General features: G+C 40.9%; 2 protein-coding genes across 4 annotated transcripts in view; both read right to left on the bottom strand.

The window, feature by feature from the left end:
• Nucleotides 1-15312, bottom strand: part of LOC109065922 (protein TASOR-like) — a 39959-nt gene extending 24647 nt beyond the window's left edge. Inside the window, exons 1-2 of the mRNA XM_042712258.1 lie at nucleotides 14924-15312; nucleotides 3966-4111 (exon numbers count right to left, since the gene is read on the bottom strand). Of these exons, the coding sequence (XP_042568192.1) occupies nucleotides 3966-4111; nucleotides 14924-15137 (360 nt within the window). The 5' untranslated portion in view covers nucleotides 15138-15312. The remainder of the gene's footprint in view (nucleotides 1-3965; nucleotides 4112-14923) is intronic.
• A 1307-nt stretch (nucleotides 15313-16619) lies between these two features.
• The window catches only part of LOC109065929 (rho guanine nucleotide exchange factor 3-like), a 59136-nt gene continuing 56983 nt past the window's right edge, over nucleotides 16620-18772 (bottom strand). For all 3 annotated transcript variants that reach the window (XM_042712249.1, XM_019082908.2, XM_042712250.1), the window contains one exon: nucleotides 16620-18195. In XM_042712249.1, coding sequence (XP_042568183.1) covers nucleotides 17900-18195 — 296 coding nt within the window. In that variant the 3' untranslated portion in view covers nucleotides 16620-17899. The remainder of the gene's footprint in view (nucleotides 18196-18772) is intronic.

Raw genomic sequence — 18772 nt, 5'->3', positions numbered from 1 at the left:
TGCCAATTATAGAACATCCTGAGATTGCTAGAAATGCAGCATTTACAATGAATTACAATGAAAATATGTGCTGATGTGCTGATAGCCAGTTATGGAGATGGTTATCATATAAATGCACCATAAAGTCAGTTTCTGAGCATGAGTTATTCCATAACGGACACAAACAATTCTGTCCCTGAAGAACTGAAACGTAAACAAAGGAATTATCATCCATATTACAACATTATTGCTTCGTTGGACTAAACGTGCTCCATGAGATGTCGTTCAGTGGACCCTTACCTTTCTAACTAAGCCGGGATTTACAGCTGTGGGAGTGTTTATGACTCGTTATTACGCCGAATCTGGTATGTACTGCGTTTTCATTCTTCATGTTTTGATGTGTACTGCTTACACAAATTTAGCAAATACATTCTTTATAAGCTTTCCATTGAAAAACAGTGATCTGTCGTCGATGTTTGAGGCTTAGATCTTTATTATGATATATAGTTTGTAAAGATTACATTTGTCCCGTTTCATTTAATCTATTCGTAAATATTACTAGTGCAAACAAGGGGAGTTCAGGAAGCCGGCGTCGGGGTGCGGTTAACATTTTAATTACAGACCGATCTCGAATCTCCTTTTTCTGTCCAAGATACTAGAAAAGGTAGTATCCTCACAATTATATTCCTTCTTAGAGAAAAATGGTATCTATGAGGATTTCCAGTCAGGATTTATACCGTATGAAAGTACTGAGACTGCTCTAATTAGAGTTACAAATTACCTGCTCTTATCATCTGATCGTGGTTGTATCTCTCTATTAGTGCTATTGGATCTTAGTGCTGCGTTCGACACTATTGACCACAATATTCTTTTGAATAGACTAGAAAACTTTGCTGGCATTAGTGAAAGTGCATTAGCATGGTTCAAATCATACTTATCTGACCATCATCAATTTGTATCAGTGAATTAAGAGGTATCATATCAATCACAAGTGCAGTATGGAGTTCCTCAAGGCTCAGTACTAGGGCCGTTACTCTTCACGTTTTATATGTTACCCTTGGGAGATATCAAGAAACAATTTCTTCGCTGCCTGGCGAAACATATCAATTTGAAAAACTGAAAAACGGAATGCATAGTCGATATAAAAAAACTTGATGACGAGTAATTTCTTAATGATAAATTCTGAAAAAACAGGTGTTAATTTAATTATAGGACCTAAAACTCTGCATGTAATAACCTAGAACAGTGTCTAAGACTTGATGGCTGCTCTGTCAATTTTTCATCATCAGTTAGGAACCTAGGTGTGCTATTTGATAGCAATCTTTCCTTTGAAAGTCATGTTTCTAGCATTTTTAAAACTGCATTTTTCCATCTTAAAAATATATCTAAATTACAACCTATGCTCTCAATGTCAAATGCAGAAATGTTTATCCATGTGCTCATGACCTCAAGGTTAGATTATTGTAATGCTTTATTGGGTGGTTGTTCTGCACTCTTAATAAACAAACTCCAGTTAGTTCAAAATGCAGTAGCTAGAGTTCTTACTAGAACCAGGAAGTATGACCATATTAGCATATTAGAACTGGTTCTGTCAACACTGCACTGGCTACCTATTAAACATCATATAGATTTTAAAATATTGCTTATTACTTATAAAGCCCTGAGTGGTTTAGCTTTGGCAATTTGATAATACCTAGAATATCAAAATCAACTGTAGGCGGCAGATCCTTTTCCTATTTAGCACCCAAACTCTACCTAACATTGTTCGGGAGGCAGACATTCTCTGTCACTTTAAATCTAGATTAAAGACCCATTTCTTTAACCTGGCTTACACATAACACACTAACACATTTCAAATATTCAAATCCATTAAAGGATTTTTAGGCTGCATCAATAAGGACAACTGGAACTGGGAACACTTCCCATAACACCCGATGTACTTGCTACATCGTTAGATGAATGGCATCTATGCTAATATTAGTCTGTTTTGCTCTTATTCCGAGGTCACCGCAGCCACCAGATCCAGTCTGTATCCAGATCAGATGGTTACTGCAGTCACCCGGATCCAGTATGTATCCAGCCCAGATGGTGGATCAGCACCTAGAGAGGACCTCTACAGCCCTGAAAGACAGCGGAGACCAGGACAACTAGAGGCCCAGAGACAGATCCCCTGTAAAGACCTTCTCTCCTAGACATCCACCGGGACAAGACCACAGGAACCAGTTGAGTCCTCTGCACAATGTGACTTTGCTGCAGCCTGGAATTGAACTGCTGGTCTGGCCAGAGAAGAACTGCCTCCCCAGACTGAGCCTGGTTTCTCCCAAGGTTTTTTCTCCATTCTGTCACCGACGGAGTTTTGGTTCCTTGAGGTTTGGTTGCCTCTGGCTTGCATAGTTGGGGACACTTAATATTCAGCAATATCATTGACTTGATTGCACAGATACTATTTAAACTGAACTGAGCTGAGCTGGATGATGACATCACTGAATTCAATGATGAATGCCTTTAACTGACAATTGAGCGTTTACTATTGTCATTTTGCATTATTGACACTATTTTCCTATTTAATACTGTAAAGTGTTTTGACAATTTGTATTGTTAAAAGCACTATATATAAAAAAAAGGTGATTTGACTGGACTTGCGATGTGTTATGCTGTCTATGCACTCAGTCAAAAGATGTTTTATCTAAATATATATTTATAATTAACTTTACATACAGCACTTAATCCACGTGTATGCAAGTACTCAAGAACTCCCAGAAACTACTGTGTGTCTATGTGTGTGTGTGTGTGTGTGTGTGTGTGTGTGTGTGTGTGCGCATTTGGCCAATGAAACTGAGATTGAATGAGGTTTGACAGGTATCGATACAGCTCGCGGCACTTTGTGCGCTGCAGTGGACCACGCTTAGTTTGAATACAAGAGCAGCATTTAAAACGGAATAGAAAATGGCAAGGTTTCTAAAAAACAATGAATAGAGCATAATATATAGGCTACAACAAGGTTTAATCTGGTACAGAGGAACACAGTTGGGGTTGCCTGATATAACGAGACGTAATCCCCGAAACAGAGCTTCACACTTGTGCAATAAGTAAATATCTGCCAAGTGTGTTACTTGTTTTTGTCAACCTGGCAACCATGTGCACGCACGCTCTCTCCACTATGGATTAACGCACTTGCTTTCTGAAAACACTGGTTAGCTTGCAGTTTAGACCTCCACTATTCTGTTCTCAGAAAAGTGTAATTTATCAAGTGTTGTGCAGACGAGATGTGCTGATGTGACGTCATTTTGAGAGAGAGAGAGAGAGAGAGAGAGAGAGAGAGAGAGAGAGAGAGAGAGAGAGAGAGAGAGAGAGAGAGAGGCTGTGATGTATAAATGACAACCGTTTTGCCATGTTTATCTATTAACAGTGAAGCTGTGGCTTTAATTGCTTTAGAAACGATGTTACCAGCTCCTTGCTGAGAAAGATAATATAGCTCTTCAGCGATTAAGCTATTTTATTGATAAGACTCATGATTTCTTGAGTTCTACCACACAACACAAAAGGAGAATGTACTTGCTTTTGTTGAAAGAATATAGCGCACATATGGACTAGTGTTGACTATTTTGAAACGTGAATGCTCCAGTTTCCTTTCACTGTAACTGCATGAAACAGTTTGAGTTCCCAGCTACATTCTTCAATACATTTCCTTTCGCCATCCTTGGAAGAAAGTATTTAATTTCCTTGGGCTCTGAACAGAAAGCCACACTTGCAACATGCTGGATTTTCTTCTGAAGCACTAAAAGCCTATCATGTTTAGTGTCTACTATCAGATGTTATACTCGGATTAGGTGACAAATAATCCATCGACAAGAATATTGCTCCATATAGATGTTCAGTCCCACTTATAATGATGCTTAAATACATTTTGTGGCCATTTGAAAAAAGGAATTCAGGTTTGCAAACAACACAGTCAAAAATAAAGCATTAAAGAGTCAAACACTCACGTCTTTCTCCAGCGATTCGCTGTGGACGAGGCGAGGTTTGGAGTACACAAATGTCCCGGTGGAGGAAGAGTCCTTGTAGCTGGAGGAGAGAATCTGCAGAATGTCGGAAAACTCTCTAGAGTCCGTAGACACATACTGAAACAGAGCTGAGAACAGAGAACAAAACAGTCAGAACAGAGTTACAACCTCGTGCACTGTTCATCCGCACCCTAGAATGCAGCCTAGTTTATGTATGGAAAATAGTTTATATGGATAATATCAGAAGGGAATGACACTCTTTTGATTTTACTAAGCTGAATCACAGCAGCAGCTTTTGTGTCGTGCCATTTTTATTATACATGTCTTCCGAAACCTCAAAATCAGGATGGTAAGACCTCCAGGGCACGTCCATATAAAAACATTCAGCACATTCTTGTTCCATAGACTTAGAACTGAAACCCAGATTTAACAATCAAGATCAATTAGGGCTGGGCGATATGGAGCAAAAAATATATCTCTATATATTTTGCTATATCTCGAGATCTTTACAGGAAAAATAACCCCCCAAAAACTACTGCAAAAACAAATATGCCAAATATTACATGTTTAGGGCCCTATGAAATGTTTTATTTTTTTCTTCACCATGTTTTATTGTTACCTAATTCTGTGTTTAAGCAAGTTATAAAACGAAGTAATAAAACGAAGAAGCGCTTCTGCGCCATTCATTAACACAGACACGCAGAACATACATGATTCATATTTAAATAGACTTTTCCGGCTTAATGTTTACAGATATTAGTCCGTATCGCGATTTGATGTGAGTGCAATGACCTACTTTTGATTAATTCATTTAAAATTTGACAAATTCCGTGACATTCCACCTTAAACTGTACATTACGTTTTTATGACTGGATTCCGCGATTCCGTCCGCGTTTTCTGCATCGCGGAAATCATAGGCCCCTACAGTAGACATCTGCCTGCTGTTCGCCCGATGCCTTAAAACCGAGGTATCTCCATATAATGGAGCCAGTTGTCCTTTTTTATACTAGTTCTGCAGCCTCAGGTCTGGTTGCGGACGACGCCATGTTCAACGCGAGGGGAGGGGGAACAAAATCAAGGAGGTGGGGGCGAGCAGAGCACAGAGAAGACAAACAAGCAAAGTGGCAGAATCAGAATTAAATATAAACAATATATCGATAAATACGATATGTCAAAATCCATATCGTGTTTAAAAAATATCTTGATATATTTTAAATATCGAGATATCGGCCACCCCTAAGATCAATCCAAGTTCCATGTTTAGGGTCAACTGTAATGGGAAGAGTTTGAGTTGCTTTAATTTCTTTAATCAGACAAAAAAAATGTAGTTATTTTTGGAGTTTTATAAAATGAAATAAATTAAAAAAAAAACAAAAAAAAACACATTATTCCACATTCTGTCCTATGTTGTCTTGTAAATGATGTGCAAATGAAATGCTATGGAAACAAATATAGCAAATTCATATGTGCAAAAATAGGCTTAACATTTATTAACTATTATATTCTACAACAAAAAAAAAAAAAACTGACTATGAACCATTTTAAAGCAGACGTTAAAAGACCAAATTAAAATATAATAATAAAGGAAAAAAAGCAGTTAAATAAAGGCAAATGGATCACTAAATTTGATCTTGTATTATAAACTCTGTACATTTTGCAATAAATAACCTTTTCTGAACCACTCCCCAAGCTCTGGTTCTGACAAGTATGACTGAATGAGCTGCATACCATCTTCATGCAGTTGCTTATTATTAGTGGCTTGTTTTAACAAAACAGCCAGATGAGAAACAAATCAGATACGAATGATTTCTCACTGAAGCAGTTTTAGAGCTTGTAATGGATGTATGCGTCTTATTTTTTCTGGCACGGCTGCTACATGAACCCATGGTGTTTACTGGTTGTCACAACCACAGCGTTAATATATCAGTGATCAGAATCTTCCACTAATTTCCTGATAGGTGCAACAATAATCATGGCAATCTCATCTGTGATGTGATAATATGTGTTTGCTGAGTGAAATGTTTGGATCAAACGCAAGCCAGCAGCTTGTCAGTGCTTCAGTGAAAAAAAAAAAAGTGAAAGTCATGACATTTGTCAAGTATGGTAACCCATACTCCGAATTGGTGCTCTGCATTTAACCCATCCAAGTGCACACACAGCAGTGAGAAGTGAACACACCGTGAACACACACCCGGAGCAGTGGGCAGCTATATCCAGCGTCCGGGGAGCAACTGGGGGTTCAGTTCTTGCTCAAGGGCACTTCAGTCATGGATATTGAGGGTGGAAGAGAGCACTGTTCACTCCCTCCCACCTACAACTCCTGCCGGCACCGAGACTCGAACCTGTGACCTTCTGGTTACAAGTCCAACTCGTCCCACTACCGGACTCTTTTTCAAACAGAATGCAAGTTGATTTATAGCATTTAAAAGCATTAATTCAGTGCATTCAGCTGGGCTGCTGCTGAGAGACGCAGATACGCCCACCAGCCCACTCCAAATCCACAGTGATCCCCATGTTAATGAGGCTAACATCTGCCAACAAACGCTGAAAATCAGCTAGTAAAAACCACAGATTTAATAAATATACCTTTACAAACTGTCAGGCTGTTAAAGTCACCATGAAATCATTCTGGATTGTTCTTATTTTTCTAAAATGTTGGATTGTTTACTATAAATGATTTATCTGCACACATCGTTATAAAAAACAAAAAGGCTTTAAAAAATTATTGTAATCATTAAGGAAAAGCTCATCAGGTAAGTATGATAAACAATCAACAAATAAATATAACCATACATCCCCAGATGAATGCAAATGATGCATTGATTATCTAATTAACTCTTTCCCTGCCAGCATTTTTTTTAAAAGTTGCCATCCACCGCCTGTGATTTTGATGATTTTCACTAAAATTTGATGGCCTACAGTATATTTTGCTGTATGAATATCTGAATATGCATTACACCAAAATAAAGATCATAGCCTCTACTTAAAAAAAAATTTTTTTTTAAAAAACAACAAAAAAAAACAACAAAATTTTTTTCTATTATAAAGCATTCATTTTTTTTAAATCAACACTTGAATATAGGTAGGTTTCATAAAAAAATGCATAATTTTGAGCAATATAGATATATAAAATGTATGCATAAAAAAGTGTGCGTGTGTGTGTCTGTATATATATATATATATATATATATATATATATATATATATATATATATATATATATATATATATATATATACACACACCTTGCCTGCAGGACACGAGAGCATCACCGATTGATTATAATGAATTCTATAGTATTTTGTTGTGTTGTGTTGTGTTGTGCGCAGCGCAATGTGACACAACACAACAAAATACTATAGAATTCATTATAATCAATCGGTGATGCTACCCTGGATGCAGCACTACACGACATGACAAATCCCTGACAGTAAACTGCCTCGTCTTACTGTGCGTTCACACCGCCAGCGTCGAGAGCATCAAAAATCGCTCTGGCCGCTCTGCTCACAACGCTGCAGAAAGATTTGTGAGCGCTCTGACGTAGATTGAATGCTTATCGTGTATTTACAGCGGCCGCAAAGCAAACAAGCTTGTTGATCTTGTGCAGACTAACCACAATGAGAGTAACGTTATAAGTTAACCTCATTAAATATTGTTGTGGACGAAGTATTAAGGTCCTTTACCTAATAATGTATAAAGCACTCTAAAAATACTCTGATGAAAGTAAAAGTCCTGCATTGAAAATGTTACTTTATTCAAAACCTAAAGATACTGGTCCTCAGGACCCACTGCTCTGCACATTTTGTTTCTCTCCCTTATTTATCGCACCTGATTCAGATCATCAGCTCATTAGGAGAGAGATCCATGAACTGAACTGAGTGTGTCAGATTCAGAAACATTCAAAATGTGCAGAGCAGCGGGTCCCGAGGCCTGGAGTTGAGAACCACTGACTTAAGTAAATATAATCAAGTATAAACATTACTTAATGTACGTATAATCAAGGATTTAAAAAAAAAAAAGTAAACTGGGACTACTGTAGCCTAGTATTATTTATTATATCATTAGATTATTATTCTTATATCGTTACTGCACATCAGCAACTCACCAGAAACATGAACAATCTCAGACACTTTGGTTCACGTATCATTTTTATTTTTTATTTTTTTTTATGTCCCTGTACGCAAACAGGGACACATCATAGATTACTGCAAACCCGCCACAGCAAAAATCAACCTTTTGTTTTGAGAACTAATGTGGTCGGAGCTGCGTTCTCTGGAATCCTCTCAAGCGGTGGACTTCTACGTTCTGATTGGTTGCTGCCCAACCGTGTCATAGCTCATTACCATAAAGTTGCCCTGATTTCAACTCTCCTCGACGCTCTCAACGGCCAAGTCGCGCCGCACCGCTCCTCGCCGCCGGCTCACATTGAAAATGAATGACTTCCGGCCACTTTGACGCTCTCGACGCTGGCGGTGTGAACGCACAGTTATTTATGAGGCACTGACACAGAGTTCAAATGTCCTGAGTAGACACTAGACAAACCTGTTGGGACGCGGTGTCGCGTCCGGTGTAGACACGGTTCGCTGAAAAAAGCCTCGTCCATTTGGGAAGGTGCGCGCGCAGTCAGCAGAGGCTCGCGAAGTGGAGACAGGTGAAAGTATAAATCCCGCGGGGGCATTAACTCCTCGTCTGCATGCAGATTGGCGATGTAGTATTTGGTTTCCCAACAAGGTCCATCGCCCAACACAAAATCAATTTGCTGAATGCATAAACTGTATTTTCCTGCGCTCAAACCTGCCAATCTAAAGGAAATGCTGTTTATGGCATTTGAGGTCATTTGTAAATTACCATAGACTTAAAGTCTAAATAAAACAATTTGCAACTATTACTGTTATTACACTTGTATACAGAACAAGTGTGCGTAGAGTGCGTGACATCACGTGCACTACCACCGGTGGCAGCAGACAACCGACGTGGTTGTCATGGCCACCGTCACAGCCTTAATCATCATTTTACTCCATAACATTATGCAGTTTTCATTTTTATGCTTATTTGCTGATGATCGCATTATTTATCATATGCATCTGTTTACATAAAAGATCACTAGTTTTTCCATCCTGTTCACTTGTGTTTTTGTTCGGAAGGTTTTGTACTCGTTCAGAAGATGTGTAATAGTGTCCCCGAGTGTATAACTATGAAAACACGAAAAGCCGTAAAAACTCGTCAATGGCGGGGAAGCGTTTTCATTTAAAAAACGAGATAACTCTTCAATGGCGGAGAATTTTCATGCCAGAAATCTAAATATTTCCAGGTTCAAACTTCAGAAAACAAACTCTTTAAATATTGTAACTGAACAAAATCAGGCCGGAATGAAGTTTGTTTTGAGTTCATTTCGGCAGTTCGGGCAAGAGAACAACACCTCCTATCACTAGCAACATAAATACAATGTGTCGAATAGCTGAGCTGGCACTGCTGCTGTTGTTTTTCTTTCAATAAGCGAATTTAAAGGGTATACAATAAATGAAATGCCAAACGATCATACAATAATAAACCTTTGTTTTTTATCAAAAGTAAATCATGACACCACATAAAATTTAAAAAAGGTGTAACAATTTATCCAGTTTAATAAAATAAAGTAACAAACTGTGTCCAAATTTTTTTTTCTCACATCATGCTAATGTTTTCAGACTATGAGCCATTCATACTTCCCATAAAGTAGTTATTACGAAAATGACTTGGTTCTTTTGTATTGCAAACATGGTACTTGACTCTGAACTGCTGCTAATTATTCTTTTGTCTATAATATTCTGACCATTGGGGCCCGTCTCACACCTAGGTTGCCTACACTTCATCATTTCATCGTTGTTTTGTTAATGGGGATACGCGTGAGCAGTGCGACATGTTTACATTAATCTCCAGCATTGCGGGGGTGTTGGAATGTTTGGAAACAGTATACTGTCGCTCAACCTTTTCTAACTTATTTTTACCCCCAAACGAAGAACGAAAACAAACTTTGTTTGAAGTATATCGGGGCCTTGTATTTTGGATGTTGTCTTTCCACTAGTCAACACAAAAAGCCAAATATCCCAACATTTCAAAATTGAACAGTGGATAAAAGGAAAAAAAAGTATGAATTACCCCTGTAGTGTTTTATATATATATATATATATATAAAAACTGGCACAAGGAAAAAAAATCTTGATCTATTTTGGTTCCCAAAAAGTTTGGGAAAAATCTTTTTTCTCCTGAACTGAAGCCTTTCTCTATTCACGCAGTGAAACTGCATGGCCATTGGTACATGCAGTGTATTAAAAACTAACCAATGGCCAGGCAACTGAGCTGCACGAGCCTATGGCGACGAAGCCCGCCAAGTCCTGCCAAAGCCTGGCAGAATGAGTGGTTCCTGCCGGGGCGCCACCAGGCCCCTCGTCAGCGTGCTTCTCCGTTCTTCCCGGAGGTCCACAACGAGATCACCAGATCATGGGGCGCACCCTACACCGCCCACCTCCGTACTGCACCTTCCTCTGCCCTCAATTCCATCTACGGTGCTGAAGAGAAAGGGTACAACAAGCCATCGAGTCAGTGGCCACGCACTTCTACACACCCATGGCCATCGGCTGGATAGCGAAGGCCGCTTATCCGTCCAAGCCATGTAGGACCAACTCAGCTCTCGCTGCACGCTCTTACACTTCAGCTGGACAGGCAGCTTCGGCACTTCATTCTATGGCAGTCCTCCTGGTCTTTCAAGCCAAGATCCCCGCATCCACTGACGAGTCTGGCTTAGACCTCACTACCCTCAGGGATCTGAGGAGCGCTACTGACCTGGCTCTGCGTGCCACCAAGACCTATGCCAAGGCGATCAGGAAATCGATGGCCAGCCTTGTGGTGCTCGAGCACCACTTGTGGCTGACGCTGACTGATTTGTTCTTCTAGGATAAGATCCTCTTTTTCGTTGATTAATTATTTCCCAAGGGTCTCTTCGGCCCAGCGGTCGAAGGATTCACTGAGCGCTTCACTGAGGCACAAAAATCGTCCCAGGCTATGCAACATTTCTTGCCCAAGCGCTCTAGCTCTGCTACTGCCCCTGCTTTAGTCTACACCAACTCAGCAGCTCGCAAAGCCAGCACCTACCGACCCGGCGCCTCAGACGTCATACTGATCTGCGGGACAGGTAGAGGACGGGGTCAGAAATCCAAACCAAACCAATCCAAACCAACCAACAAACAAACGGGGAAATCTCTCTTATACCTCTTGACACCCCGTTCAGTACTGGGTGCAAAGGGAAATGTGTTTTGCGTGAACAACGGGTCCGTTCATGCGCCCAAGCATTCAGCAACTGTGATAGCAGGAAAAATAAAACACAAACATTTTCAAAAAGAGAGCAAACTTTCTCTTCCATTACTCACAAGTGTTCTGCCCCTGTGCGGCCAGTCACTCGAGTTAATTCAACCCCTCGCCACGCAGGCCGAGGCCTGGCAGGCCATCAACAGATTGTCGGGCTGGGTTATGGGGATAATAAAACAAGGATATTCACTCCAATTTGCTCAAAGACCCCCATGCTTCAGCAGTGTGGTCTCCACCTCAATGCAAAGCAAGGATGCCCACGTTCTGCGCTCAGAGGTGATGAACCTGCTGGCAAAGGGTGCTGTAGAAACAGTTCCTCCACCACAGAGTGAGTCAGGCTTTAACAGCCGTTACTTCCTCGTCCCCAAAAAGGATGGTGGCCTCCAGCCCATCCTCAATCTCAGACTCCTGAATCCTGCCCTCATGAAAAGGTTGTTCAGGATGATCAGACTGAAACAGATACTTGCGCAAATCCGCAAATTGGTTCCGCTCGCCCTTTCAAAGCATTTCAGAGGGTGCTGGGTCTTATGGCAGTAGCATCGCCAGGGCTAAAGTTTGGTTCTGCTTCGTATGTGTCCCCTTCAGCGCTGGTTGAAACCACGAGTTCCATCACATGCGTGGCATCACGGACGCCTGCATATCAGGGTGAGTCAGGCCTGAGTAACAGCCCTGGCCCCCTGGATGAACTCCCATTGGATGGAACAGGGCGTGGCCATTGGAATGGTTCACAGGAGAAAAGTTGTCACGACAGACACCTCCAACTCAGGTTGGGGGGCGCTGTGTGAAGGCACGCCGACTTTCAGCCACTGGTTGAAAGCGGAAAAAGGCTTCCACATCAACTGCCTGGAAATGCTAGCAGTATGTCGAGCCTGTCAGTTCTTCCAGCCAAATGGACGCCATGTGCTAATCCGATTGGACAACTATGGCCACCACACAGACAGACTTTGAGCATGACAACAAAAATGACAACACCTCTGTCAAATCGGTAGGAAGACACAGCATGGCCAAGCGCTTTTTAAGGGGTGCCAGGAGGCTGAATCTGCCTCGTCCCCCTACCATCCCTTCATGGGATCTGCCCACGGTGCTGAGGGCCCTGTAGGGCCCTGCCTTCAACCCGTTACAGTCTTTGGTCGCTATCACTGAAAACTGGCTTGCTCCTAGCATTGGCATCAGTAAAGCGAATAAGGGACCTGCAGGTGCTCTCTGTTAGCCTTGCCTGCCTGGAATTCAGGCCTAACGACACTAAAGTCGTCCTGAAACCAAGGCATGGTTATGTACCTAAGGTGCTCTCCACTCCATTCAGAGCACAGTTCATTATGCTCTCTGTGCTTCCTCCCTCTGAAGAGGACAGAAAGCTATCTCTGCTCTGCCCCATCAGAGCCCTTAGAATCTATATGGAGCGTTCTGCCCTCTATAGGCAGTCGGAACAGCTCTTTGTCTGCTTCGGTAACCGCACCAAAGGGCTTCTGGTCATGAAGCAAAGACTTTCTAAATGGATAGTAGACTCCATCTCACTAGTGTACTCTTTCTTGGGCCTTCAATGCCCCAATGGAGTATGGGCCCACTCGACTAGAGGTATCGCCTTGTCCTGGGGATGGTCCAGTGGTGTGTCCATCATGGATATTTGTGAGGCGGCCGGCTGAGCCTCGCCATCCACATTTGCAAGGTTTTATAACCTGAAAGTCTCGGCCTTATAGGCCAGGTTCCTTTCCGTTTGAAGTGACATGCACTGCGTAAACAAATCCGACAGGGAGCCCTTGACCGTATCTCGCTCATGCTCTCTGGCATCAGTTCACCTGTTAGCTATCGACCCCTTGGTGTCGAAGCTACCGGAGTACTTTGAAACGATTAACCAGGCCGGGTGTGACCTCAGGAAGCTCAACCCGTTTTAGCCTTGGATTACTGTTAACTTCTTAGGGGCAATGATTGTGTATGGAAGTTGATATCTTAGTCGTTCCACTACATAGCATGGCGTGATTGTACGGAGTTCCCATATGTGTCTAGCAAGACGCAGTACGAGAGTAGTATCGAAAGGGAACATACTCGGTTCCTTAACGTAACCTTGGTTCCCTGAGATATGGGAACGAGTACTGCGTTGCTAGCCGTGCTATGTAGCTGCATGACTCAGTCGTCACCTCAGTTGAAGTAACCTGAGAATCCTGTGGCAAGCCCCTGCTTATATAGCCAGACACCCTGCCCATTCTGGCGGGCTTCAGCAGGGTTTGGCAAGCTTCGTCAGCATAGCCTCGTGTAGCTCTGCTGCCTAGCCATTGGTTTGTTTTTAATACACTGCACGCACCAATGGCTGTTCAGTTTCACTGCATGAATAAAGAAAGGCTTCAGTTCGGGAGAAAAAATACTTTTCCCCATATGCGTCTAGCAAGACGCAGTACTGGTTCACTTCATGAATAAAGAAAGGATTCAGTTCGGGAGCCAAGTACGTATCACATCGTCTTTAAGCATAATTAGCATACCATAGCACACATAAATGTAGTAGCTTGTAGTTAAAGATATATCTTCGGAACATATACAAAACTGCAGCTGCTAAAAATATATATTTTTAGTATTAATGTATGATATCGACGTCTACATATATATATATATATATCATATATATACATATATATACATAGGTCTAAAAGTTATGTAACTATATAATATTTTTCAGATTAATTATTTAGTTTACTCAGAAGTACTTCAAAGGCAATATAACTGTTAATTACAAATTAATTATGGCACCAATTAAATTACTATACTGATTTATACACTCTGGATGGATCTTCGAGTGTTTGAATAAAACCTTGTTTAAAAAAGAATCCTCAAATGCATGAATGGAAGTTCTGAATGCTTGGACAGAATATTCAACCGTTTGAATGGAACCTTTCAAATGTTCACTCAGAATTCTTTGAGAATCTACACAGGATATTTGAATTGAGGCTTTGAATGCTGAATACAAAATTGAATGAAATCTTCAACTCTATAAACTTCTAAATAAATTTATAAATAAGTATGTGAATAATTTTGGTTTTAATTTATTTTTGTTTTAATTATTATATTTTATTTGTTATTTTATACTTCTAAATAAATTTAATTAAAAGATGCTGACTATTTTTGTTTATGTGTGTGTTTTTTTTGTTGTTGTTGTTTTTTTTTTGGTTATATAATAAAATCTCAGGTCTCTGAATGAAATAAAGTGTTCCCCACTGTACCCCAGGTGACATTCGGGTGTGGCAGATCAACCTGTTACCTGAGGGAGGGTACACAATAAAACTCAGGTCACTGAATGAAATACATGTTCCCCACTGTCCACACACATTCGGGTGTGGCAGATCAACCACACAGGGAGGGTAAGTACACACACACACACACACACACACACACACACCTGTGCTGCTGCACCGGATCTCCGTTTATACTGTCATGAATTACTGAGCTGCCCATCTGGACAGCATTACTGGAAATCACAGACGCGAGCAACACGTCCATGTGATGCACAGAACTGTTGTCTAGGTTTAGAGCTCACTAGAATTTGGGACACAGACTGAGTGTCTTCAGTCCGAGTAACGGAAAGGAAGACAAACAAAGCGGCAGCGCACCTCTGTTTTCTCTGCTCTTTCGGGGGATGTGGAAGTTGAGTCGCGGCTGCTCTTCGGCTGGTTTCGCGGCCCACGAGACGCTCTTGACCCGTTTCTCTCCATCGGGACCGTCCGGACAATCCTCCTCTTCCTCCGTGGCGCCATTTTGGCTCCATGAAGGCGCAGCGGGATTATCTTTCTCTTTGTTGCTGAATTTCCCTCCTCGACGCTCCATCGCTGCTTTATTGATGAGCTCCAGACATGAGCGGCCGCGGAACCTCCTCGCATGCGGCGTGAGGTTTGTGTCTGTTGCAAGCGTGTCTTCGCACCACACGTAAACACACACACATGTACAAGTACATGCCCACTCATGCCCGCAGTGTGTGCCTGTGAACGGAGCGCAGCAGCGCCACCGAGCGGTCTCTATCATAACACATGGCTCCAGCGCCGCCTGCAGGTGTCAGTGCTCCACTGCACACTGTCCCTGCAGTTTATCACTAACAAACACAATACACACAGCATGAAGTAACGTATGATATATTTATAACATAAATATTACATTAAAACATTGTCTAAATTGTCTGTAAACTGAATTATGAATATATCCATTAGACAAAATCTATAAAAAAAAAAAATCAAGGCAAATGGTCCTGCTATATTGTCTTTCATCTGTCGTTTGTTGTTCTCCAGACTCCTCTAGGTGTGAGTAATCATCCATATGCACACATGACCATCATCATGTGAAGAGGGGCCTCACCCAGGGGCCGTGTTGCTGTCAGGGGGGACGACGCCAGACAAAACTGCACCCAAGATAAGTGGGTTCTTCAGGGGATATGAGGAGCTCCAGCCATATGTCAGACCTGTTATTGCATCATTGATAGTAATAATCTACCTGAAGGAGTTTAATTTCAAGAGGTTCTGCTCTCACTAATCTGGAAAGACATTAATATTTACTTTTCAAAAATACTTTTATTAAAGTGATCAAAATCAACATTGATAATCAGAAATGTTTCTTAAGCAGCAAATCAGTATATGAGAATGATTTCTGAAGATCATGTGACACTGAAGAATGGAGTGATGATGCTGAAAATACAGCTTTGATCACAGGAATATATTATATTTAAAAATATATTCAAATAGAAAATTTTTATAATATATCACAATATATATATAATACAGTTTTACTTTAATTTTTATTGCACCCTTGGAGAAAAGAGCCTTAAAAAAAAAAAAAAAAAAATCATGAAAATAATATTGCAGACTCCAAACCTTATAACCTTATAGTGAATGAAGTCAAATGTGTAACAAGAGAGGTAGTAGGGAAATGTTTAAGTAATTAGTCTACTTTGAAAGTTAGTATCCTGCATGTCATATTCAGCAGGAGCTAAATAAGCAGAGATGAGTGTTTTTAACACCCGTTCCCTGAGGTCCTCATTATGAAGATGTGATACACTGCAGCCGAGGAGCACTGGAGAGACTCAGCAGTCCCCGAGCATTATCCTCCACTGTGTAAAGATGGTAAACATTCACAGCTGAACTTAAACTTCACACCTCTGCATCAAAACACTTCCTAAACCAAAAGCAAAGCAACTCAGAGCTTCACACATCACCCGCTATCATAACTACAATGCTCATCATTTATAATGGTAATTAAATACAGTAATCTGAACATTTCATAACAGACAATGTGTAAAAGAACCACATATTTAAGGTTTTTAAAATGTTTATTTGATTTTCTTCATTTTGTTACACACTGTCCATCAGTCAGTCTCTCCCATGTATTAAAAATGCATTCCCACCCTAATTTACTCTTCCGTACGACCCATGTGCTTTCTGTTCTCATCATTTCTGATTTCTACAACATCAACTCTCTCTTAAATCCAAACAATTTCCTTTTTAATCCAACAGCAACCAAATAGAAAAACAAAATAGTAAATCAGGTGAAAAACAAACAAACTATAAATAAACATCTTATATCATACATTTCAATACAATACTTTTGAGAGAAAAAAAATCAATAAATGAAATACGTAAAAGAAAAAGAATAAAAGACTTTTGAATAGTTTTTATATACAGAACGCTGCACATCTGACAATACAAAACACGGCCTAGCGAGTAAACCTGAAGACACACACCAGACACGTTTGGGCAAAGGCTGCTCTCTTTACAGCAGCAGTTGTCAGTTTTGGCGCACACTTAAACACTGACAGAGATTCAGCTGATCTGCACGGCACAAGAGACTTTCTGTTTAGTTCACGTTTACGCTACAGTGTATTCCAGCAAACTGCTACAGAACAATTTATGAATAAAATTGATATTTCCACCACAATGTCAATCACACAGCTCTTCGGGATCAGGAAATAACTCAAGCTGTCAATCCTCCAATGAGATCGAATTCAGAGCTGAGCTACTTTCAAAATCAAAGTGCTTTATAGAGCTTGTTCGTGGATTCCTCAATACGTGGTTATAGATGTAATATTCATCACTGGATCTGGCTCTGACATCGATGTAGAAATGCTTTAATCTTGCAGTGCTGCGACATACTATGAGATGAATGTGTGATATATGTTCAGAAATACTATGATCGCCCTTTACTCGTGACTCTAGTGAAAACATTCGACTGGTCATTTTTATTAGTGATTACTGAATGAACATTAAACACCTGAACAATAGTTCACCTTTTACACCAATGTGACTCTTTTCTTGCACAGACAGTAGTGCATTTCAGTTGCAGACAGTGGGATTAAAGTGAATCGGTGGCCCCAGTCTTACAGGATGTGAAAAGGCAGGCAGATGCTCCTCAATGTCAGTTTCTGAAAGATTGGACTGCCACAAACAACAGCACAGTGAAAGAAAGGCACAAGAATAACACAAGAACCATCGACAGCAGTGTCAGATTCAGAGAAGTGCTTCCTTTAGACGGTGGCATTTGTGTAGCACAGTGCTGAAGAGGATCGCTGGTTAAGCAGAATCACATGTTTCTGTGCAGCGCGGCGGTCACACTTTCACAGGGGTGACGGTTATGTCTGTCAGGTGCATCGGTGGGCACTCAGTGCTCAGATCCGCGCTGGCGTCAGTGGTGTCCATCATGATGTCCGAACACGGCCTCGCTCTGTCCTGACATGCTGTCTGCACTGAAGGGAACCGTGGGTCAGACTCTGCAGAGCCCACAGCTTCTTTGGCCTGTCGAATGCAGTTGAGCCACTGCTGTTTATTGAAGGCGTCGCTGGCCTGGAAGCAGTGCGTCTGCAGCTGTCCTCCGCTGCGAAACACCACCCGGAAAAAGTTCTTGGCTGGACGGAGACAGAAAGAGATGGACATGTTTAGAGCAGCTGTTCAGGCATCTATAGTTCTGACCTGTCTGACGCGTTCACAGCATGTAGATTAAGACGGGGATTCTCGATGCCACGGACTCCACATACACTACTGGGGACTGTTCTTCATACGTCGCTTATTACATCTGAGATGAAATGTCACATCTAAGATGATATCATCGTGTTACTAAGGATCTGGCTAATTCGGTTCTTCGAACGCACCTGTTGTTGATGATTAGTATGGCTGGATTGAGTTATCTGAGATAATTGCACGTTCATGGGTTGGTTTAAAAGGGGTTATGTATCGACACTCGAAACTACGATCAGCAGTGCAGCGATTGACTGGCGGCATGACAGCAATGTAATGACATCATATAATTAAAAAAGACATCTGACGAGAATCAGCCAAGCAAACAAAACTAAATGTTATAATAGATAAATAAAATGTTCACTGTTTTTATTTTATTTTAATGATTATTTTACATGATTCCCAATTATTTATATTCACGATTTCTAATATTTGTACAGGCTTTACATTTATTTCAATTTAGTAATT

Source organism: Cyprinus carpio, chromosome A22 (genome assembly GCF_018340385.1).
Source record: "Cyprinus carpio isolate SPL01 chromosome A22, ASM1834038v1, whole genome shotgun sequence".
Classification (NCBI taxonomy): Eukaryota; Metazoa; Chordata; class Actinopteri; order Cypriniformes; family Cyprinidae; genus Cyprinus; species Cyprinus carpio.
The sequence above is the reverse complement of the archived record's forward strand: the minus strand, read 5'-3'. Positions and strand labels throughout refer to the sequence as shown.